At 41.0% G+C, this 23,881-nt stretch overlaps 1 protein-coding gene across 8 annotated transcripts in view; it reads right to left on the minus strand.

Annotated features, from left to right (window-relative positions):
* The window catches only part of MME (membrane metalloendopeptidase), a 41,946-nt gene extending 19,019 nt beyond the window's left edge, over positions 1 to 22,927 (minus strand). For 2 of the 8 annotated variants that reach the window (XM_083849540.1, XM_083849546.1), the window contains exons 1-13: positions 17,757 to 17,835; positions 17,268 to 17,437; positions 15,774 to 15,809; positions 12,314 to 12,475; positions 10,960 to 11,040; positions 10,111 to 10,206; positions 9,887 to 10,005; positions 8,782 to 8,847; positions 6,051 to 6,185; positions 3,827 to 3,928; positions 1,670 to 1,806; positions 1,477 to 1,570; positions 4 to 132 (exon numbers count right to left, since the gene is read on the minus strand). In XM_083849540.1, coding sequence (XP_083705666.1) covers positions 4 to 132; positions 1,477 to 1,570; positions 1,670 to 1,806; positions 3,827 to 3,928; positions 6,051 to 6,185; positions 8,782 to 8,847; positions 9,887 to 10,005; positions 10,111 to 10,206; positions 10,960 to 11,040; positions 12,314 to 12,475; positions 15,774 to 15,809; positions 17,268 to 17,427 — 1,317 coding nt within the window. In that variant the 5' untranslated portion in view covers positions 17,428 to 17,437; positions 17,757 to 17,835. Of the gene's footprint in view, positions 1 to 3; positions 133 to 1,476; positions 1,571 to 1,669; positions 1,807 to 3,826; positions 3,929 to 6,050; positions 6,186 to 8,781; positions 8,848 to 9,886; positions 10,006 to 10,110; positions 10,207 to 10,959; positions 11,041 to 12,313; positions 12,476 to 15,773; positions 15,810 to 17,267; positions 17,438 to 17,645; positions 18,028 to 18,116; positions 18,860 to 20,175; positions 20,228 to 20,258; positions 20,725 to 20,844 lie in introns of those variants that run through there. The other 6 variants (XM_083849543.1, XM_083849541.1, XM_083849542.1 and 3 more) reach the window with 6 other exon arrangements.
* Between the last annotated feature and the right edge of the window lie 954 nt (positions 22,928 to 23,881).

Below are 23,881 nucleotides of genomic sequence, written 5' to 3' on the forward strand. Positions count from 1 at the left end.
TACCACATGTTTACTGTCTCCAGCAAATGCTTCCTCTACGTATAATCGTCCCACTGCGTTTTCCATGTTGCCATTGACATAGTTTGCACAGCGCCGCCAAACAGCAGTTTCTGATGTTGTGCCATAAAGTGCCTGCCAAACACAAACATCAGATAAAACAGTGACATCTGGGCCTGCGTAAGATAAAGGAGAACAGTGGCTGACTGGTGGATGTGTGTTTCAGAGGAGCCTAACTGACCTTAAATCAATGTATTTGATTCATGTTTGTATTTACCACAGTTAAGTGGACTCACTCTGTGAGGGGAGCATCCTTCACAGTCTGAGGAAGTATAAGAATCATTAGCACTATTCTTTATCCTTTCAACATATGAAAGGTAGAGAGAAGACACTACTCTAAAAGCCACGAATAGGAGAGGTCAGAGAGGAATATCCTGACACAGCATTTCTGTTGCTGCAGGGGTCTGTATCGCCATTCCAGCTCAGACAGGGCCGTTGTGATTACACAGCAAAAATTCATTCCCTCCGTGGTTTCCCACCCAGCCGACAGCACTAACAGCGCGTTGCGGGTAGAGGAACACACTGCTTTCTACAGCAACAAAAACCTGCCTCTTGCCGTATTAGTGAAAGTAACGCGCGATTGAAATGCAGGGCTGTGGATTTGTGTGTGTCCAGAAATTTCCTCAGTGAAGTGCTAGGATGTAGTGCTGGATGTTTATAGAGTTCAAAAAGTAGCATTCCTTGGTGATGCAGGCTAAGCAAATGTGAAGCTTCATATTATAACAATTTTAAAGAGCAGGAACAAAAGAAATAAACAATGAATAAGACTACTGTGTTCAGATATATAAAACTGAACAAACTAAATGTCCATTAATTGCCTCCAGTAATTATTCCCCCCCTTTTTTTTTTTTTGGTAACAAGCAGAATCTTAAAATGCTGCATATGTGTGTGAAAGTGTTTCCTTTTTAACTAACAGATAAAACAAAATGGCCTTAATCTTTATTAATGGAGCTCAGCAAACTTACAAAGTAGAAAGTTCAGCTGGGGAAATAGAGAAGATTTCTATCTCCAATCTGTGGGATTGCTCAACATTTCCTTAAAAGCACTAAAATATCTGCAAGATCAAATGACTGAAAAACAAGACTGGGCTCACATTGTTTGGCTGAATCTATTACATTAAATGCTGAAGAGTTTCTAACAAGTCGATCAAAACTGTAGAGCAGTTGTTTGCAAATGAATATGACTGTTATCTAAATGACCATATCATAAATGGATTAATTTAGATTTGGAAATAACAGAGACCAAGTATCAGAACAGTGCTTTTCAGACCCACTTCAGCTATTAAGCATATATCATATAAATGACGCATACACTCCAGCGGGAGCTTCAGCAAACAAATATAGCTTTTGTGCACAAAATTTAAAATACATTACATTTTTATATAGGATGGACGTGAAAAAGAGAGATGAATTTCTGCACCTTACGGAAAGCATTCCTTGTGTCTTTGTAGTTACGGCTTAGGCTGTTTACCAGATCCATTACAAATCGCCAGATCATGTAATTTTGAAGTTCTCTGTGTAATAAAACAACAATAATAAGCTGGTAATGTTTTTAGACTTCTGAAATTTACTGTAAATAAAATGCAAATTACAAAAAAACCTAACATACCTACCTGGGAGTATACTTATTAAGAATAGACTTCAGCTTGGTAAGGTATTCTGGGTCATAAACAACCACATGTTCTGTATTCTCAACATTAATTTGTACAGTTGACATTATATTATTTATGAATTTTGACCAGTTGAACGCCTGGAAAAGCAATATGCATTATTATATTGTTAAATCCTAAAGAAACAGTATTTAGCTATTCAAAAAATAGGTTTGCATAACACAAATGCTCTGACTTGAGTTCTCCTAACAGCTTCACCACTTGTAAATGGCATCATTGTAATAATAACTGATCTGAGATAATTTATATCCACTGTGCTCTAAAATCTCATTAACATATGGTGGTATTTAGCAGAAAGAGTCCAGATACTGTTTTGTTTTCAGTCTTACACAATTAAAAATGTTACGGCCCTTTCCATTTAGCCTGGAAAAGCAGAGATATATATATATTTTTTAAGTAAAATTTCAATTGCCTTCTTGCTATATTTGGCTATGAACTTCTAAATCAAACCATGACTAAAAGCTTTATTTTTCAATATGGTATGGGCAATGAGAAATTTGTGGTATACATGACAATACATTCTCAAGCATATAGTAAGGGCTTTCTCCGAAGTACACTGAAGTCCATAAAATGATTTATTTTAATAGGCTTTAAAACAGACACACTAAATACCCACTCCAACAAATTTTCCTCTGTATGCTGTAGTACAAGATACTGAAAAATGAGATGGATTTGGTAGCAGATCTGTTAGCATCTGATAGCAGCAAGCTGTGGCAGACAAATCTACTTCCCTTCATCTGCATGGTACCACTTGAGACAGATCCCTCAGCCTGCAGTCCTTTGGGCGGTACGGTGTTACATGGTTCTGTATGGTTTCTTTATTCAATATGGTTATACGGTGTTACGGTTCTTTTGACAGGAAAGCTTTACTGGAAGAGGTAACGTCTTTTATCAGACAAACTCTGTAGCTGAGGAAAGTAGATAAGCTTTCAGGAATAGATCTCTTCAGGTTTGAAAGAGAAGCAGCAAACTTCCAGCTAATTTTAGGGATAATTGCTGTACTATCCTTAGACCATTACAACAACACGACCAACTCCCATCATGTGTCTTTTGTGCATTTTTGGATAAATTTAGAGCAGATGATTATTGCTGATCTGCAGTGCTCCCCGGGAACTAAAAATAACCAGGGCAATACCATTCTGTGAGCAAGAGAAGTTAGTTTCTGACATTATGATTGCATTCTGACATTCTGACAGTAATGGTAACTGTTCAAAGTAAGATCTGTGGGAGAAGGTAAATTATGAAACAGATTAAGCTAGGCAGAATGGAACTGCCGTATAATTTAAAGTTGAAGAATCTAAAGTCAATAAAAATAGCAGAGACTATGAAACTGTGTTAGTAATAATAGTGTTTCACAGCACCTCGCTGGCCTCAGAAGGCTCGGTTAACACACTGCTGCCAGTCAGAGCACAGTGCTTGCCATCTGTCAGCCTCTTTGTCTGCGTGCAGGACTCTGAAGTCGCTTATCATAAACATGTGCGTGTCTAGTAAGACATGATGCTACCGGGAAGGCTCACCCATGTTATCAAATCTTTTGATATTCTTTAGCTGGACTTTGTGGTTACTTGAATTAAAGGCTATACTGTGCGAACAGCACATGGCTCAGATAGGAGAAAATTCAGAGCTGAAACATCTTGGGGGAGCTACAGTGGGAGGAATGGGGAGAATTTTCCTGGTGTACGGTCGTGTCATCCTGGGCTTCTTTCTGCTTGCTTTGGGAGCCCATCTGACAGAGGGAATGGTGGAAAACCAGGACTTTTTGTTCTGAATCTGTAGCTCTGGATAGACAGACAGGGTCTGAATAGTCACACACAATAGCGCAGCATATTTGAATGAACTGGTGGCTGCGTTTTTCTCCATCTCATATTGATGCAGAGGGGCAAGATCTGCCTTCAAATTTGCAGGAATAGCAGGTACAGACTTTTACATATAGTTTAATGTCAGCAGACTTTTAGGTAATACACTGTGCAATTCAAGTTAATTTCAAATATGTCTAAGCTCAAGAAAGAAATGTCTTTAAAGAAAAATTTGTCAGGCATTATCATTTAATCTCACCAGCCATAAATTAGAGGTTAAAATACCAGATTATTGATCACTCACCGTATGATTGATTTCCAATGAAAAGTTGTTTTGGAGTTGTGCCAGTGTCATTTTATTATACAGTAGAAGCGGATCGTTTCTGTCTTCAGATTTTGTTGTTGCCTATCAAAGTTAATCATCAGATTACTACATTACTACATAAATTGAGTCAGTTCATAGGAATTTTAGTCAGTAGAAGTAAGAAGAAAAAAAAATCCTGGCTTAATACATTACCGTGAGAAGTTTGCATAGCTGTGAAGCATCTCACGTGTATATATGCAGGTGCAAAACCGTGGGAGAAGGGAATCAAGGAAATGTATTTGTTGAGTATAAGGTGGCCTGTGGGCTGTGGCAGGAACACAGCGTGTGCATTCTGATCAGCATGTACGTGCTGTCTAATATATTCCTTCTGGAACCACTGTAGGATGGGAGGCATAACTCACTCAAGCTTCACATTAGTCTAGGCAATATGGTTTTGTACCGGTGTGGTGTTAAGAATGTGCATACATTAATACCTTAATGGAAAGACTGTATTAGGCCATTTGTTACAGACAATAAAACTGCCTCGCTGCCAGAGAACTGTGTCTGCAGTGGTGCTTTACGAGGTGACTTTATCCCTGGAGTCTCCAGACAGGAAATGTCAGCAAGGAGGTCTCTGGGATTAGGGTACAGACAATGTAAATTAGGGAGAGGAAAAAAAAACCACAGGACTCAGTAGTATTGTCTCCAAACTACTCCCTTGGTCTCTGATTTCTGTCTTGAATATGTTTCTGTTCTTTTCCTCAAACAGCAGTGTGTTCTTTGCCTGGATGCTTCTGATGTGCATTCCTGTATCCCTTTTAGCGTGGACGTAACATGTGACAGCATCAGCGCTCAGTCACCCTGTACTCGAGCCCCTTTTCACTTCGACTTTTTTGATGGCAAGGAGAGAACATACAGGCACACAAGTGACTGTGGGAAAAGAGTGATCTTGTGATCCACGAAAGTAATTCATGGGAGAATCCATATCACTACTGCCTGGAGTACTCCACTTGACTCAGTCAGGGGCAAGAACAGTAGCTCCCGCCGATTTCAACTCATTTGAAAAAATCAGTCATGCCAACTCTGATTTTATCTCTATCCATTTTTTTTTAAAGAGATTTATCTTTGTTTTCTTCTCACCTACTCTACTCCCTAATGTATTGTGCATTCAGTATTTTATTCTGTTTTCTTCACCAATTCCCAAGAGCACAATGCCTTCTCTACTCTAGTAACATTCCGGATGGTGCCACGTTTTCTAGCTTTGATGAAAAGGTTAAAAAGTGAGGCAGTAGCAACTTACCCACAACCATCCGTACTCTATCAGCAGCAACTGCTGTAGAGAAATTTCATTTGCGGCTTCCTTTCTTAATCCATTTCAAATATTTCTCCAATAAATTCTTTTTCATTTAATAATTTTCTCTCACCGATCTAAGCCCAGAAGTGTGTTTCTCAGGAAAATGTGAAATAAATCAAAATCATATGGTTTTAGTTTATATAAATGTGGTGGAAATGTCTACCTTTGCCAAACACATGCCCTTACTATCAGGGTAACTTAAAAAATAGCTGAAGCTATTTGGCTTGTTTTACAGTAATCTTCAGCTTCAGGACCTTCTGAAATGTTTAATAATTACAGGCCATGTTTTTGCTCATGGATGCTTTAATTTCCACTTGCTTTTCTCCATGCAAATTTAAATTCTAGCTATTTCTCCAAGGCATATTTTCTGGAGAACAGCGCTTGATTAAAAATGCACTTGAAACAATCGGTATTGTGGAGCAGCTTGTGTAGGACAAACATTACTTTGTGTTGTGTGGCAGGCTAAAGGTTGGGAATCTACTGCTCTGGTAATCAAACAGCCCATGTGAAGAAAAGGACAAACAGAAAAGAGGCCCCAAAAGCATCTCCCAAAACATACTTTCTAAAACTGAACAGAAACCAAGCCTGTCTCTTGCTTTCTCCTTCTCTTGAAGGGCTTCTGTGAAGAGATTAGGATAAAATATTTTGCTATTTGGAAAACAGCTAACTCAAATATTTCCCCTTGCTCATTAGAAGGCACGTCTTATTATGTGTTCCTTTTAGGTGTTCCAGGCCCCATATATTTTTGGTCAACATTTGGTCCCACAAAGTAGCATGAGCAAGTAACTTAACAACTTGGTTTACAGTTAGCTTTCTTAGGTATTAAGAAGAAAGCTATTTAAAGAATACTTTAAAAATGTTTTTTCTTACATTAGCGATCTCTTTCTCCAGGTCCATAACTCTTTTCATTTCTTCAGAAATCTGCGTCTCATTGAAAGAAATGTTTCTTTCTTGTAGGATTAGTTTAGCTACAGAAATCATGAAATCAACATAGGCAGAACACGCCTGCAGGAAAAAAAATACAAATAATTTAAAGACAAAACTCTTCAAAGTATAGCACATTTTGATTATCTTTAAGATTTCATCTTCATTTTTATGAACTATGGTTCTTCACCCCTTTTTTAGGTAACTTTACAGTAACTTACTCCAAAATACTGTTAGATCACAAATAGAAATTTGAAAAGCCCCTCATGGAAAATTGCTGTATGATTTGTAGCACTGCTCAAACCTAAACACTGTCAACTACTGCACTGTGTTTTCATTATTTAAAATGAGACATTGGTAGGTCCACATTTAAACCACCACCTGTGTTTTTTCTAGCTCACTTTAATTACAACTTCCAAAAATACTGCTTCCAAAGAGCAGTGTTCCCAGAAACGTAAAACCAAGAGAAATGTTGATGGACTGTGTAGGATTAGCATTGTGGGAAAATTACTCCCAGAAGCAGTGTAGCTCCTCCCTGCTGCAGCCTGGAACATTTAGAATATAGATTTTTGCTATACCTAAGTTTGGTATAGGTAAATACACTATGGATATATACTATTGAATATATTAAATTTAATATATCTGAATTTACCAAGGATAGGAATGGATATATACAAGTATATTCTCTTAAATGTTACATTGTCAAATATCTATAAAAGTGTCATCATATTTTATGGAACTTAATTTTATTCTAATATCTCCTTGATAAGTCACACTCATTTTTCTGTAAGCAGAAATGCTCTTTTCAATATACTTTTAAAATGCAAATCAAAAATACATATTAAGTTAGCTAATAATAAATCTATTTTAGGCAAAATATCTTAATCTACTAAAACAGTGATAAAAATTGGATTAGTAAGGCGCATGGCATCAACTTCATTAAGAGACGTATTTTGGTATGTTCAGCTCCTAAGGCAGTGGGTTGCACCCCTTTTAATGAACGCTGCGTTTGTACAGCCGTTCGGATAGCTGCCTTCCTTGCCATCCATCCGATGTCAGCCTCCCCTGCCTGCCAACAGTGCGGTGCTGTAACAGGCTGTGTGTGCTGGGAAACTGAGCAGCTCATGAAAAGTATTGACAACAGACTTCAAAAAGAAAGGTGGCTCACAGCATCCTGAAGGACTGAACTCTCAGTGTTATTTTTAATTAAGACAGATTATTTTGTCAGAGAGAAAGCCCATCAAACCACTGACAGCCACATTAAGTCACAAAAGAGAGAGCGCACCAAGCCTTAAAATAACATTTCAAAATACCCAAATCTGTGTATAATTTATGCAAAAAAGTGAATGTAGACATTACCCCAAACCAGCAAGTAAACAGGAATCTTCAGGTACCAATCAATGCACTTTATTTTTGGCCTAAGGATCATTGCATGGTCATGTAGCAGTCAAAGAATTGTCAGCTAATTTCAGACAGACTGTGTAAATACACTCGGATATTTTGTGGGAACTTAGATGTCAGAGTAACGCCTGTATAAGCACAGGATCCATGCATCTTACAGGAAAAAAAAATAAAAAATCTGTTCCCAAACTCCACTTATCACTTTGTGGTGTGAAGTCCTGACAAAGGCAGAGGTTAAAGTGCAGGAGGCAGGTGCCTTGTTTAATGTGCACAGCTCAAAGGATAGAATGAGACAGCAAGAAACGGAGCCAAACACAGGTTATCAGAGTGCAAGGATGGAAGGGAGGAACAGCTCTCAATTGAGGTACTCAAGCTTCAGGTTGGAAGGGACCGCAAAACATTATCAAGTCCAACCTTTCATGGGAAAAGGGATCCTAGATGAGGTTATCTAGCACCTTGTCTATTTGCATATAAAACCTCCAGTGATGGGGGTCCCTGGGGGGGCTGTTCCAGTCACTGATAGGTCTCACTGTACCTGCTTGTTTCATGATTATTTCCTTCCAAGGGGTCCTAAAAAGTCAAGGAGCTGCTCCTCTTCTGACCTGCTTAATCATATATGAATTGCGTGGAAAACTACTACTTTTCTTCCGCGTGAATGTTCAGTTATTAAAAAAGGAAACAAAGAGAATGGGAGATAAAGGAAATGAGACAGGCTGGGGTTTTGGGGGCATAGTGACTTTAGAGGAACATGCAGTCGTCTCATCCAGTGCAGAGACAATTGGTTAGTACTGGCAACTGGAGCCGAGACAAAAAACACTTGGCTTCTAGTGCAGCCAGAAAGGTCAAACAGGGACACCAACATTAATGGCATAGTATTATAATACCAAAACTTCAGGACAGTTGTGATACTCCCTCCCATTCTTAGCCAACTTATTTCTATTTGCCCTTAATCTCATTCCTCTATATCCTGTTAATTTCCTTTCCTTTTAGCTCTGGTCTCTTGTCTTCTGACACACTTACCCACGTTAGAGTTTCTTTCTCCAGTCTGTCACACATTCTCTTCCCACCTGTAGATCAACCTTGTTTAAATTCTCATCATTATTACCTTTCTATTTCGGTTTCCCAGAGGACTCCCAGGGTTGGCATTACAATCTCTTTGGGGAGAGACTGTTCCTGCTCTTTGAGGGACTCCAACCCAACTCTTGAGGGTACACCTGCCTTGAAAATAGAGGCTAAAGCTTCTAAAGCAGTCGGTGATCTGTCAGCTCCATCTTACCTCTTTGTATGCACCAGTGCATTCATAGTAGTCACGAGAAGGCAGGCCGAGTCCAGGTTGATCAATCTGTAAAGTCAAACAAAAATTTAGAAGTGCTTAAGGACAACATGTCATAGCATTGTACTATTCTTTGGCCAATTACAGGTTGCTGATGCTTCACTCTTGCAAAATTCTTGCCAAAGGGGAGTTTCTCTCCCATCCTGTTGCCCTCCTTTAATTCTTTCCACTCTCCCTTTCTTCTTTTTGTCTCTCTCTTCAGTTTTCTTTTTCTGTTGCTGAACAATGCATGCTATATATAATCCGTGCTAAAATGCTGGATGTACAGAAAACAAAGCAGTCCCCAGACAAGCAGGGCAGTTACTCCATCTGTGGAACTCTTACATGCAAAGTAGTCAAGGATCTGTCCACCCATTTACAGGAAAGATTACCTCGTCACTGCACCTGTAACAGCTGTGTCTCCGGAGTAGCTGGTGGAGATTCACCATACACCATCCTGTGTTCTCTGGACTTTCCATTTCCAGAGTTTCCATTTTTCATCTTACATTTACAGGCAGGACACTCGGCATGCTCCTTAAGCACATGTCCTCAGCCATTTTCATATCTGTGCCAGCTGACTGCAGGTCCTGTTACTACTTTGGCATCTGAATACCTTGTAAAAACACAACCCCCTTCGTTGTGGGCTCTCTGCCATAGCCAGGTTTTCAGTGACAGAGCTTTCTGCCGGAATTACATGGAAGGAAAGTCATGCTTACTTATTTCCTTGCATGCATATCTAAGTAGATCATGTCTGTCTTCTGTCCAGTGTACATATAAGCTGCGTGTATATCTATACATGTCTCAGTTATTCTCACCTCACTGAGAACAACAATGTACGACTGCACAGAATAAAGATTTATAATCCTGAGAATGGACAATGAATATACTGTCAAACTGATAATGGAAGTTTAAAAAAAAAGCAACTACGGAGATTCACAAACTTATCTACAACTGACCGGTAAACTTCAAATCAGTAACGTTACTACTGGCTAACATTTATGGCTGTGCTTTCTGGTTCTTTCGCTACACTTACAGGATCAGCAAGGCAATGCCACCCAGGTAGACTTACATGAATGATATGTGTTGTGGAATTTTTATCATCCGTGCCAACAAAAAAATTAATAAGGACCTTTTTCCCATATCTGGAGTTCAGCTCTGCAATAGCTGTCTCAGCTGTCCAAGAAGCACCTAGGCAAATGGAAGGTATACTCAGTCTCTATTTTTGGTAAACAATGGGAAGTACAATCATTTAGAAATTCTAATGGAGAAGGAAATAAACACCAATTATCTTACCATAGGAAGACTCCCAGTTATTTGTTGCTACAGGCCAGTCAGATACATTTGGCAGCAGTCTGATTAAAGGCATTCCACCCCTGCTATCAATGGTAGCTTTTGGAAAAAATAAAATGAATTAGCATGACATTTTAAAACATATGAATGGTATACTATTATAATGTGTTCAGAATTCTGAACCTGAGCTATCTTTTCTCCATCACCACAATAGGATTATGTTCTGATGTATGACTCTTCTTTAACTTTTAATTTTTAAAATATGTTTCAGCCATGACTGCAAAACAACTTATGCAAATCCTTGGGAAGATGACATTTAAAAAATGTTATTTTGACTCTGCAAAGAGCTTGAAATAATAGCTTTAAAAATATTAATAATTTTATGGAAACTATAAAAACAAATTAGTAGCACTGCTGTTTTATTGCTCCTCATTTTAGTGACAGCATTTAGCTCAAATTCTTGAAATAAATTATCTCTGTGTCTTTAAAGAAACATGATATACGGGCTATTTTCCACCTCATCTCTGATAATTTCTACAAAATAATTAATATTTAACTGAAAGGATTTGAGTTTAAATATCTGAAGCAAACTGGTAACTCAAGAGTAATGTAATCAAACCTAAAATATCAAAGTAAGTAAAATAGGAGATACGGTACTAGTTTTACTGTTGACGTTCTTATTTGACCCTCTAAAACTGGTATATTTTAGTTCTCACCAAGAATTTCTAAAAAATTCTGCTCAGATACTATATGTATATAGGTATAACTGACTTTGAAAGATAGGTTTCTTGGATATCATTCTTTAGATTATATTTGTGTATCCTATATGCACTAAATTCAGGAGGAACTTACTTTCATTTATGCACGAACTGTACAGAGTTTTTGCCTTCTGCACTGCTGTTATATCATTACTTCTTGGTGTGTCGAGGACATCTGAAACAGATGGCACATACATCTTAATATCTGATCTTTATGGGAAAGATAACTGAAAGAACCACAGAGGACACCATCCTGAGCACCAGAGGATGGAAGATCAGGGCTTTTGTTCCATCTCAAATTCCAGGGAAGCTTCACTATTTGAAAAATAGGGGGGAAAAGCTCTGGAGATGACATGCCTTGCAATTATGTCAGCCTGTGATAACATGTTGAGCGTAAAGGTGTGAAATAGATATTCTGTACATCATCCTCTGCAAAAGAGAATTGCCTTGACCTTTCAGTGATAGTTTTTAGATGACCGATCTGTTTGGTGAAGAGCATTGCTGTCGGGGCCCTAAGTGTACCAAGAGGCCCCAACTGCACTGACCAGCAGCCTGTAAGACTCACAGCGTCAACGGTGGGTTGAGCTGTTGGCTGAACCTGGCCATTGTCACTGCACCTGCTCTTCTCGTCTGGTCTGGGTCCTGTGGGACTCTGCCTCCTTTCTATGAGGCCTCTGTCCCTGCCTGCCTTGCTGTCACGTTTGGCTTCTGGCTCGCCTTCCCCTGTGGGGCAGCCCACTCTTGCCACTCCTTTACAACTGCTTTGTTCCACAGGAACCGAAGCCTCAGGAAGACGGCGGCATTCACAAATTGCAAGCCTGGCAAAACTAAAGGCTATGCGAGTAGAGAACGGGTTTTGAGTCCATAGAGTGCTTTGAAGAATCTTTCATGAGTATAAACTCAGTTATTTCTTTGACTTACTTGTGACTGAAAAAGGCGAATGTGGATAATTTGATGGTATTAGTTTGTGGAAAATGAAGTATTTGTAAGTCTATGTTGTGATTCTTTATAAAAACGCTTGCCTGCTATTTAGGATGTAGCTGATGGAATACAGATATGGAGGACAGGGCTGCCAGAGAGCAATTTCCAGCATTTCAGCTGACTTGGATACAGGCAGACCTCTTTCTTTGTCACCTAGCTTCACTGCTCCTGTTAGTTCATGGGGGTAATGATACAGATTTCAGTTATAATACGCAGATGAGCACACAGAGTTCAGATATCAGAAAGGTCAGGTCTATTCAGCTCTGCCCCAGTGTCAGACACAACAGCTTAACTTCCAAAGCATTCTCTGAGCAAACAGTTTGTAGTGGTTTTATCCTGAACTGAACATAAAGAAACTGAAATATTTAGTAGTATTTTAAGCTTTGCTAGATAACCACATCTTCTTAGGATTACACGTAAGCCAAAGAAGAAACTTTATATAGTCCACAAACATAAACCCTACTGACCTTTTAAAACAACTTCTAGTTCATCTCTTAAAATGTCAAAGTTACTATAACGGGAGCTGGTTTCTGGAATGACGTTCTTCTTAAGCCATCCTCCACAGGCATATTGGTAAAAATCATTACAAGGCTCTGCAGTCGTGTCCATGTTCTCAATGATTCGGGCTGCTGTAATATAAGACAAATCAAGGTGTGAAGACTTTTTAGACAAAAGCAGTGAATCCCCCCCCCCCTTTTTTTTTTTTTCTTTTTTTGCTCTGATGGGGAAAATAACAAGTAGTTTTCCTTTAGTTTAGAATAGGCTCATGTTTACTATCATGTTCTAGACCAAGCAAAGTACTAGTCAGTAAACAAAAAATTGCTATTCTTTTACTGCGCACAACACACATACATTTCTATTGCCTGTGTTTGCTGATGGGTAAACTGACTCTAATGTTGCTACTTATTGTGAGTGGTTACTTGGTTATAAAATGTTGAATTTACTGACTTATACTTCTTTGTATTGAAACGTGGTGAAAAGAGAAATTAAAAGTACAAGACATATAGGTTAAGTATCCAGTGTGATGTAACTTAAGTAATTAGGTATGATGCTGGCTTAGCTGAATCTAATCTATTTCAATACAATAATGATTTTTTTTTTCACTGTTTAAATTCTTGTCAGGAAAGTTTTCCTATTAATGATTTCCTGAACTGACATTTGATTTTCTAGACCTATTCTACAGTTTTTCTAGAACTGACACTGCCTCTTGATGTCCCTCTTGACCCTATTAAAGTGGCTGGTCAAAGACTAACTGGTCAGTGACTGATCGTGACACAGGATTCCCTTTTTAAACCTGTTTTCTTGATGACAGTTTCCCAGCTGCTGTTCATAAACTTACTGCACTTTTTCTTTTTTGTCTACTTATTCCACCTAGCTTGTTTTCACCACTAGTATGCTAGCACTAAGGGAAGGAGAGATGCTAGGAGCCAAGCAACAGCTAGTGAGACCTCTGATTTGCCAGAATACTGAATATCCTTCCCGTTTTTCAGACGTTATTTTTAGTAAATGGTGAGGCTTGTGATTATAAGTGTTCATTCCTCCCACATGGGTGAGTCAAATATTTATAGTTATTTCTCCAGTATTTTCAATATTTTCCGTGTCTCTTATGCTGGTGGAAATGAGAGGTGTGGGCAGCCTGTAGTATTTATGTTGACTGGCTTTTTTTTTCCCACCTGCTTTTCTTGGGATCTTCAGTTGGCTAAAGAAAGTTATATTTGAGGCCAACATCTGATGTAATTTTGTTATCAATGAAGCCTTGAAACATATGCTTGGTGTCGACACGTGAATTGCCCCTTTGAAGGGGAAGTGGGACCACTTATGCTGGACAGAATCCTAAACATGCTCTAAGTTATTTATGAGTTGATACTTGTGCCCAGGGGAGATTTATGATAAGTTCAAGGCTGTACATTGAGACATTTTTGCCCTGTAAATATTAAGTGTGAGACTGATGAATATTTTGTTTTTTAATTCTAACGCAGGGCAATACATACTTTTACAAATAAAGTTTATACACAGTACACATTTCCTTCGTCCTCAGTATTGCTTTGATGAACCAGTGTTTGGGTTGATTCCTATTCTTACTTGTTTATTTGACTTCCTAACTTTGACCAAAGAATACAGAGCCTTCTCAATTACTTTTAATGATTAATTTTATTGTAGTACTCATGATTGCCACTTGTTGCTTTAACAGCTTACAAATAAAGTAATAAAAGCTGGCATAACAACCAGTGACCTGGGGAGGGTATGGGAGAAACACTATGTGCTTACCTAGGCAAAATTTATATGAGAGATCAAAATTTCCTATTCTCATCAGTCTGTGTTGTTTGAGCTCAGGAAAATTAGCAGAGTTTGTCAGCATATTCAAAAAATGTTTAGATGTACAAATTACATGGTAACTTTAAATGCCACACTGCAATAGATTTCACAAACTTTGATAACGTTATCATGCAGTTACTCACATTGTACCCTGTATATAACCAATTGAATTTACATTGCATTTTTTCTTCTGGTCATTTATTTGAAGCTCCTCTATTAAATGTACTATAAATTCTGTCAGTATCTGCACTTTATTCTTTTTCAGTGGCTTGTTCCTATTGCAAGATTTTGAAATACATTGGGAAAAAAATCACAATATTGGCCAATTCTGGTGTAAGGCATTACCATTTCACTTAATGCCTATACCTGATTATATTTCCTGAAAGTTAATACTTCCTGCTTTCTATGTGTATTTAACTTGGCTGTCTGTTATCCTACATGGTCTGGAAGGAGAACTCAAGTTAAATGTGGAACAAAATCCTGATTTGAACTAATATTACACTTACGGATTCATCCCAGTAAGATTAAGGAGCAAAAAACAGTTTTCTCTTGTTTAAGGACTTTTTTATTATTATTAAAGTTGATTAATTTTGTTATTAAATGATACAGTTCTGAAAAGCTTTGTGAACTCTGTTGTGAATTCTTTGAGTGCTGAAGGCTTGAGCAGCCCCTAGCTAACCATTCTGGACCCCTGGTTCGCAGCATTCTGATTCTGGAGTCAAGAACTCACTCACTGTAGCGACCACCTAACTGAATTAGTCTTTTCTGTGAGTAATTCCTTATCAACACTCCCATTTAAAGAATTTAATGATCATATAGGTGTAGAGGTGGCCCAGCACTTCTATAGCAATTTCTGCCGTAAATGCATTATACCACGGTGGGACAGGGAAAACCTGGCTCAGTAAATAAATAATCTAACACTTTAAAATTCAAGCTGGTCACTCCAAACTTTGCTTAGAGCTGTGCATTCTAAATAATTTACACTCAGATGCAGTATTTGGAATTGAATTACTGTTCTGTAATGGCTAACACATCTGAACATCATGTGGGGGGCCCCTTATCCTAACTGCTCCCTTTGTTGTAAGGAAAACAAAGACATCATTGCTACAGCAGTGTAATAGACCGGACAGATTTTTAGGTGCTTCTGGTGATTGACCCTTGCTAGGCAGAAACACGTCTTAATGCTGCAGATTATGATATGGTCAGAAGTGTTCTAGTTTGGCGTCATTGCTTTTGCATCTGTTTTTATCTTATTTTAGGTATAGTGCAACAGCTAAAACTTAAGTATAGAGATTATAACTCATTAGATACACTGGTTGCCTCCCCAGAATCCTACAGTATGGTGTACAAATACCAAGTCTTAACAGCATTCCTTGGAGAGTCTAAGTCTTGAACTAGCCTGACCCCAATGACTTTATAAGATCTGACAAATCACATCACAAGATTTTACATTTGTAGAAGAAATATGCTAAGAAAAAGTTTTGGGTGAGCAGATCTCATGCCTCAATGTGCCATATTTGACTGCAGTTAGCTGGGAAAATTATGTGCTTATATATATATATATATTTAAGTACATAAATATATTTAAAAGGTATATATTTTCATTCTTACCTGATTTTATACAGTCTGATGTCTTGCAAACCCCATCTAAAAAAGGATACAATCATACTTTTAATTTCTACTGAATGTCAATATAATAAAAGCTCCTGTAATTTTTACTTCCATGGGCAGTCACCTTAGAAATTGCATTTAACTGCAGTGTACAGTAAGATAAAGATAAAAGGACACCATATATTCAGAAAGCGAATATTTATAGGATCAGGTTCTAAAAATACCATTACCTTCATCCCTTTAGGGTCACTCAGTGCTAGCCACCCATCATGCACAATTTTTGTAGTCAGAAGAAAATATTCTATCATTCAATAAGAGATGGTAAAAATATTATTTTTACAAAAAAAAAAAAAAAGAAAGAATAAGTTTGGAGGAAAGACAGAACACGTGCTGAAGAGAGTTGCAAAGTTAGTTTGAATTTAGCAACTCCCAACAAAGACAAAAACATTTTGGAAGAATTATATGAAAATCCTGAGACATTCATTCTGAAGCCCTTTAAACAAAACAAAAGGTTCCAGAACATGAAGATACTTCCTTCTGAGACCTCAGAAATACAGCATTTTTTATTTTTCATTTCAAAACGGCATTTTGCCGTTCCATAATCAAATAATACTATAATAAAAAGCTTAAATTAAAATTATTAAGTACTTTAAAATGAAATGAAGCATTTCATTGCTGATATAACGAAACATTTTAATTTGACACAAAAAGGAATTTTGAGTTTCCTTGCATTGTCTTTTCCAAAAATTATCAGAGTACTTCTGCCTGAACTGAATTATTTTCAAATATTTTGGTATGACCAGTGAACCACAAAACCTTTTCATATGACTATACCCATTAAGAATTTTTGCAGCAATAGCTGCAAAAAAAATAGGAAAAAAAAGGAAAAAAATAGGATTTTTGTACATATACAGGAATATGGAAGAAACACTGTAGTTTGGTTTTCTTCAGAAGCATTGTATTTTGTATTTTTCTGCTTACTGACGCATTAATTACAAACAGAAATATTGCTAAGACAGAACAAGCAGATGGTTTGTGTTTACCACAACCTTGCATGAACAAATTAACTTAGAGAGTCCCGGTTGGAAAAATAGCAATTTTGTGTCAGTGCCCAGCAATAATGAGTGGGGATGCAGCTTTACATTTCATGTAATTGTGTCATACTGTTAATCACATATGTACGAGATACAATTATGATGTAGCTGTTATTAATCATTTAATTTTATACAGTGGGCAAGGTACAGTCTTCCACTATCAGGCAAATACTTCTGAGCTGACCATTTAAAATCTTTTCTTAATGTTTTCTGTCTAGCAGTTATATATACCATGCAACATAGACTTTTCTAATACAACATTTTAATGTATTGAATCTTCAGTATTTTTTCCAGTCTGAACAGCTGGATTCTATCTGATGAAGCACTTTTGCATAATTACTTAAAATACTTTTACATTAGTATGTATTTGTACATTGAAAGACACTTTAAATGTACTCACCATCATAAGTCGCATACAGAACTATCATTGTGATTGCTACAATAGCTAGCAGAATCACTACAACAGTTAGCCCTATTTCCAGGCCACTCCATCGCAGTTTCTTCTTTGGTTTTGGAGTATTCATTTCAGTTATATCCATCTGGCTTTCTGACTTGCCCATAACCTAGTGTCTGAAAAGGAAAAAGGAAAATTCTCTGGAGGACTTATGCTGAATCATGGGTCTTGAAATTGGCTTCTCAACATCACAGTAACAAAGATGTTTCCTGGGTGAATTTTCACACTTGCACAGAGTTTATTTGTAACATTTCTAGAAAGACATGAAATTAAAAATGACATCCTTTTCTCATAGACAAACACACACACACACACGGTACATACCATGTACTACTTGTCATTTATGGGGAACAGAAGAGTGGTGTTCCTTCACATGAAGAGGCCACCAAACAGAAAGGGAAGGCCAACAAACCAAACCCTATTTTTAAAACTTACCCATGGAATTTAATCTTGCACGATGGTACAGGAGTTCACAAGCAAGCAAAAGCAAGTCTTCCCTGCTTGAATAAAAATTAACTTAATCTGCCAATTACTTATCTGCTGCCAAAGGTCAAAATATGCCATTGTGCTTCGCTGTCATCTTTTAAAATATCGTGTAAGCAATTCTTGACTACAGCTTTACAGCTGTCACCGAAAATAGCAAAAAATAAAAAAATAAACCCTCAGGCTCTGCTGGGAGCTTGCCACACTCACACTGAAGATAATGACTCTTTACAGTGATCTTTAAAGAAGTGCAACCAAGTCCTCTCGTTTGAGGTTAGAACACTGTAAATTAGAAGTAACTGCGGTACGTACATGCAAAACCGGGGGCGACTAGACTCATCCTCACTCATGGAATGTGAATGCCGTCGTAGATTTTAAGATTGTACTTCTGTCGCTCGTTAAGATCACCTGGCTACCTTTTGCAGCACTGCTGTTGTATAATTCTTTGCTCTCTCTCTTCGTATACTCCCATTTGCTTAGGGCCAGGTCATTTTCTCTGCTGGCAGAGATTCGTATTCCTATACACACAGCAATGCTGTTGTCCTCAGTATCTCACAATGAAAACTTGACAGCTTCTATTCGCAGCATTTCCTGGAGATCCTCTTGTATTCTTCACACCCTTTCCCCCCTACTCTTTGTACGCAGGGGTAACAGCAGTAAGGGAACCCCTCTCAGCTTCTACATCCATTCAAGCCCAAGACTTGTACTTCATTTATTTGAAGCTGTTTCAAGTTGTGTATTGCTGGCTTGGATTCATCTTTGTCTCTTCAAGCTGCTACAATCTTTCAGATATCCAGTCTTTTCTTCTCAGCGCCTTCTGTTTCTGATTTCTATTCCTTGGTTTCAATTATCTCTTCCCCCTTTTTCATGCCCACCTCACAAGCTAGCTCCTCCTCTGCAAAAACATGTCACTAAAGTGTGTATGCTTATGAATAAAACAAAAATATTAAATAATGCAGTATCATGGACCTAAGTAAACAGAGACTTTGTGTTCCACGTGGTTATGCAATAGCTGGTTCAGTGGATCCTTGGACACTATCACACTGACACTGTTTATCCAAATGAACGAGAAAACATTTCAGTTGAGTGTCTCATCTCCACCTCTGTCACTACCGCCTGGTGCCAGCAGGATGTGGGAAGTGACCAGCAGGGCCAGGATCAGGGGTCTTCTGTAGCTCCGGAGGCTGGTGTCCCGCAAGGTCTGCCCAGCCTCTGCCTTTCCACATCTACAGGTACCATTTCAGCCACTTGCACTTTCCTCATGGGCCGCTATTTTGCTCTGAAGAGTAGGTTTTTGGCCAAATCAGCAAGTGGTTTCTGAGACACAGGACTGAAACCCCACAGAACCATGCACAAGTGAGAGCTATGTACAGAAACTTGCCCTGCATTAACTGTGAGCTAGAAATTTGTAAGTAATGTAACGACAAATTAACCATGATACCCTTCTCTCTTTGATCATACAAAGCAGCAGAAAATGTTATTTCTACGGACTGAATGCTGACCAGTGCCCAGAATCCTCTGAATACTTGGAGCCTAATGTAAGAAATGATGTTTGCCTTCTGCCTCTGAAAGTGTCTTTAAAGCACTGAAAACGCAGTTTATTAGGGCAGCAAGAACTCCTGTACCTTTCATGTGCTCATATGTTCCTTGCAGTCAGCTAAGTTTTTCCAAGTGAGCTAATCTTTCTGCTCCTGCAGGAGTGTTCCTCGTGTTTAAAGGCATCCCACTGACTAATCTTTACCTCTGGTTATTTAGAGAACTTATCCCGTCTGCATCAACGACCACCAGGCAAAAGCTTCTTTCTGCGCTAATTGCAAGCGCAGCAAAAGTATAAGACTAATTTAAGCAGATACAAGCTTAGGTATTACGGTTTTCTTACGTTTCTTCGTGCTCCCGTGATTCCCTCTACCAACTAAAGCCTGGATACAACAGACAGCCGAAATTACTTTGTCCGATCCCGGTCTAGGTGGCACGGGGGATTAATTAGCCACCTTTTCCTTCGGGGACGCGCACGCTTGAAGCTGGCCGGTGGCACGCCCGGCTCTCAGGGCAGCCTCCAGAGCGTCCCCAAAGCACCCGGCCCCTTCGTGCCCCCGGGCCCTCGGGGCGGCGGGCGGCCCTCGGGGCTCCGTGCCGCAGGGGAGGGGGGCACGGCGGCCGCCGGGGGGCGCCCCGGGCCCGGCGGGAGGGGCCGCGGGCGGGGAGGGGCCGCCAGGTCGGTACCGCGGCCCCGGGGCCGCTGCCGGCCGGGGAGGCGAGCCCCGAGCCCCGAGCCCCGCCGGGGGGCTCCGTGCTCCCGCGGGGCCCGCCCGAGCCCCCCGCGGGGCGCCCGCCCCGCCCGCCCCGTCCCGCCCCGCGTCCCCGCACTCACCGGGCGCCGCTCGGAGGGGTCCGGCCGCGGGGCCGCCACGCGCATCCCCGGGCGGCGGCGGCGGCGGCGAGGGGCGCCCCGGTCCCGCGGGCGGCGGCGGGGCGGCGGCGGGCGGCGGCGGTGCGGCTGAAGGCAGGCTCAGGCCGTCGGGGCGCCGGGCGGCCGCCGGCGGGGCTCAGCGCCCGGCTCGCCCGCGGGCAGCGGCGGGGACGCGGGGCGCCGGCATCGCCGGGACATCAAAGCCCGGGGGCGCTCCCCGCTGCCCGCCGCCTCGGAGCGGGGGAGCCGTGGTGTGGCCGGCGGCCGAGCGGTTGTGCGGGTGACCTGGAGGCTCCTTCCTCTTCGCGCTCATAAGCACGCGGTGGGGCAGGAAACAAGCGAGCAGGCTCCCCCCCGCCCCGGCGGCACCGAGCCGCGCTCTTCGCCTCGCCGAGCCTCCCCCGGGCGCCGCGGTGGAGGCGCGGGGGGAAGGATGCGGCCGCGGGCGGGCGGCGCGACCCACGCGGCCCGGGCCGGGGCTGCCCCACCGGCGGCCCGGGGGAGCCCCCGCGGCGCCCCGCCGCCGGCCCCGGCCGCTGCCGGAGGGAGGGCAGGGCGAGCGGCTGCACGGCCGCGGGGCTCGCTCCCGTGCGCGCTCGGTGCCTGTGCCAAGTTAAAGCAGGCACGTACCCTCCGCAGGCTCTGAGGTCCTCGCTCACCCAAGGATTTCTGCTCACGAGAGAGGCAGCTGCAACTTCGTGCCCGGAGAGGCAGCTCTGAGCTACCGTCGGATTTATCAGGCAGGCAATATCAAAAGATACTCGTTTCCTTCTTACTAAGTTTCGTGCGAATAGTTTCATTTTTACTAATGAAGAGGCAAACGCCAGAAGAAGCAGTACGAGCTGCTGCCACTCCTCTCTCTCGAGCCAGATACCCTGCTCCCTTTTGCTGCCTCCCTAAAGGCACCCATATTGCCTCTAAGGCACGAATGGCAGCTGAAATTTCTGAAATCTTTTATCACCAACTACACACGCTGCAACATCCACTGCTTGCGAGAGGCAACCTTCCCCTGCTCTTAGAAAAGTGGAAACCGAGAAGTGGCTTCGTGCTGGAACTGCACAGAGAGTGGTCCACGGAGCGCATGCAATGAAGAGGGGAGGGCAACCAGGTATCAGCAGAGCAGAGCAGGTAAAAATGAAGCACTTTTGCAAAATGAGCATATGAAGAAGGAACAAGAACAAAAAAGGGTTTAGTCCCTGAACAGAAAAGGCAATAGTAAGTACCCAAAGTAGGCAAGAAAAAAAGTCTAGAGAACAGAAACGTTGCATTTTCTTACAGTTAAGAGTGGGAAAAATGCTGGTTCTACCATTTCCAGAGTCAGCGTTCAAATTAATGTAAGCATCTCACCTGCAGCCTTTCCTGCATTAATTCTTGCAGAGTCCCACTCCAGTGACTGGAAGAAGCCATCTGCTCCTGCAGGTCAGTCCTGACATTACCTGCTGCCTTCAAGTCACCCCGACACAACCAGTGCAAAATCTCACCAATCAATGCAAGGACAGATGAGTCATTAAGACTATTGTACGGCCCTAATTACGGCAAAGCTGGACAAGCAGAGGGTAATGTGTGTGGACAGACAACTAAAATGGCAACAAAAGGACTTCTTTCAGAATTTTTAGGTAAACCAAAAACCTGCCTTATTCACCGCAAAGGGAGAGAAAAGGGAGACACTCGACTGGAAATCTTTTAATAGTCCGATAGAACTGACATGCCTGACGTGCAGTGTGAGAGTTTCCACTCTTGGAGAACCTCGTGCTTGGAAAAGCAGTCGGACATCGGTATATCTGAAGGCTAAAGGAGGTGTGACCTGTGATTCAAGTACTGTAATTCCTGTGTGGGCCTCCTTTAGGGAAAACTCCCACCAAGTAAATAGTGTAGTATCCTGTCTAAAACCCATTATCTGTGCTCCCACGGACAATCAGAGAAAGAGGAAGCTTGTACTCGCAGACTATGTTGTAAGCCTGCGATAGAGCTGGAAAATCCTTCGGTCAGCACAGCCACACCGCTCCTGCTGCAGGCTGGCCCCTCAGCTGCCCGCTGCTGACAGCTCCCTGCGAACGCGTGCGCTCCTTGGCTCGCGGGACTGTCCCCCTGCCACCCACCGAGGTGCGCCTCAGCTGCCTCGCGCGCTTTCAGTAGGTGGTGTACACACTAAGCTCCTTCTTGCAGTGACCTTCAGGCTCTGCCTGTGAGCAGCTTCTACAAATTCCTAGCTGAGATCAGGAGTGTATGTGATTATTTTGTATGCCCTCTGAGTTTAGAGATAAGAGAAGATGTACAGCCTCATTCTATTAATGGAAATACTCTGTGCATTGATAAGGTACACCCTCATGCCAAGATGAACCAAAGAGCACATCACAGCTTGCATTAATTACTGTCAAATTCTAAGTATTTTCTTTCTTCTTATTCAGCTTTGTCATCTTTCTGGTATTATAATTTCACAAAGATGAGAAAAAAAAAATAAAAACACCCCCCCCAACCTACAACAGAAAGCTCACCCCAAAATTGAAAACATAATGAAACCCTCACACTTAGAGATGATAATAAATGGTTTGTCCTTATGACCCTTCTGAGTTATCTTATGCTTGAGTAATCTTCCTGCTTTCGGTGAGAAAGACAGCAGGATTAAGAGTGTGCAGGTCCGTCCTTCTGGGATAAGTTTAATGGAGTCTGGTGCTACTGCCGACAGTTCTCTGTACTTCTGATGGACAACCACCAAATTGAAACAAATACGTGGTAAATTTAAAGAACCAAATAATACTCAGTGGACGATTTAGAGTCAGAAAATGAAAAAAAAAAACAGTTAATGAATCAACACAGTGTCATTAAATCAGCGTCTTTGCAAAATAAAGGTTTCTGGTCTATACTAACTTAAGATGACATAGTGGTACTACTACCTCCTAAAAATCAGTGGCTAGAGAAGAAAGCTTCTCCAAAAACTGTGCCCGCGGGTAGTTCGGAACACACAAAATGCACTGTCCGGCCCTGAGCAAAACAAACTGCGTCACAATAACTGACAGCAGTAAGACCTTATTCTCAGTATGACCTCTGGATGACACTTAGGAAATTAGGACTCATTTACATTACTGTGAAACACAGTTGATGATACTCGTTGTATTTCCTTTTGGGAAAGCTCACTTTCCCAAAGTAACAAAGTCAACGTTCAAGAAGCAGACAGCTGCCAACTTTAATGCTGCCTATGTGACTGTGACGGCCCATCCTAATCCTGTTACATTCTTCTCCCTGTCAAGTCCGATGTTGTAGGCAGCAAAAGAAAATGGAAAATCTCCTGCCTTCTGTCCTTGGTCTGGGGCACGGTGAACGCGGTGGGGCTGTGGGAGAATGTAGATGCCAAAGTCTAACACACTGGGAATATAGGCAGGGTTCTTTGGGTACATTTATAATGAATCCAAGTCTGGGTGATTTTTCATTTAGGAAAGTAAACAGCCTAGGCCTCACATATATGCTTCAGTGCCTAAATTATTCAGGTCTAATTGTATTGTATTACAAAGCTTTGTCTTTGTAGCTGACAGTCTTTGTACCGTAACTGATTTGCAGGTGTTCGCAAGCCTGAAAAAATGTTTGTCCAAAAAGCAGTGCTTTTTTTTGCTATTTTTGAGCCTGCCTAAAAGCACAATGCTTCAATTAATACAGTCTAATAGGCTTTTGG

The sequence above is a fragment of the Anser anser genome (genome assembly GCF_964211835.1).
Source record: "Anser anser genome assembly, chromosome: 9".
NCBI lineage: Eukaryota > Metazoa > Chordata > Aves > Anseriformes > Anatidae > Anser > Anser anser.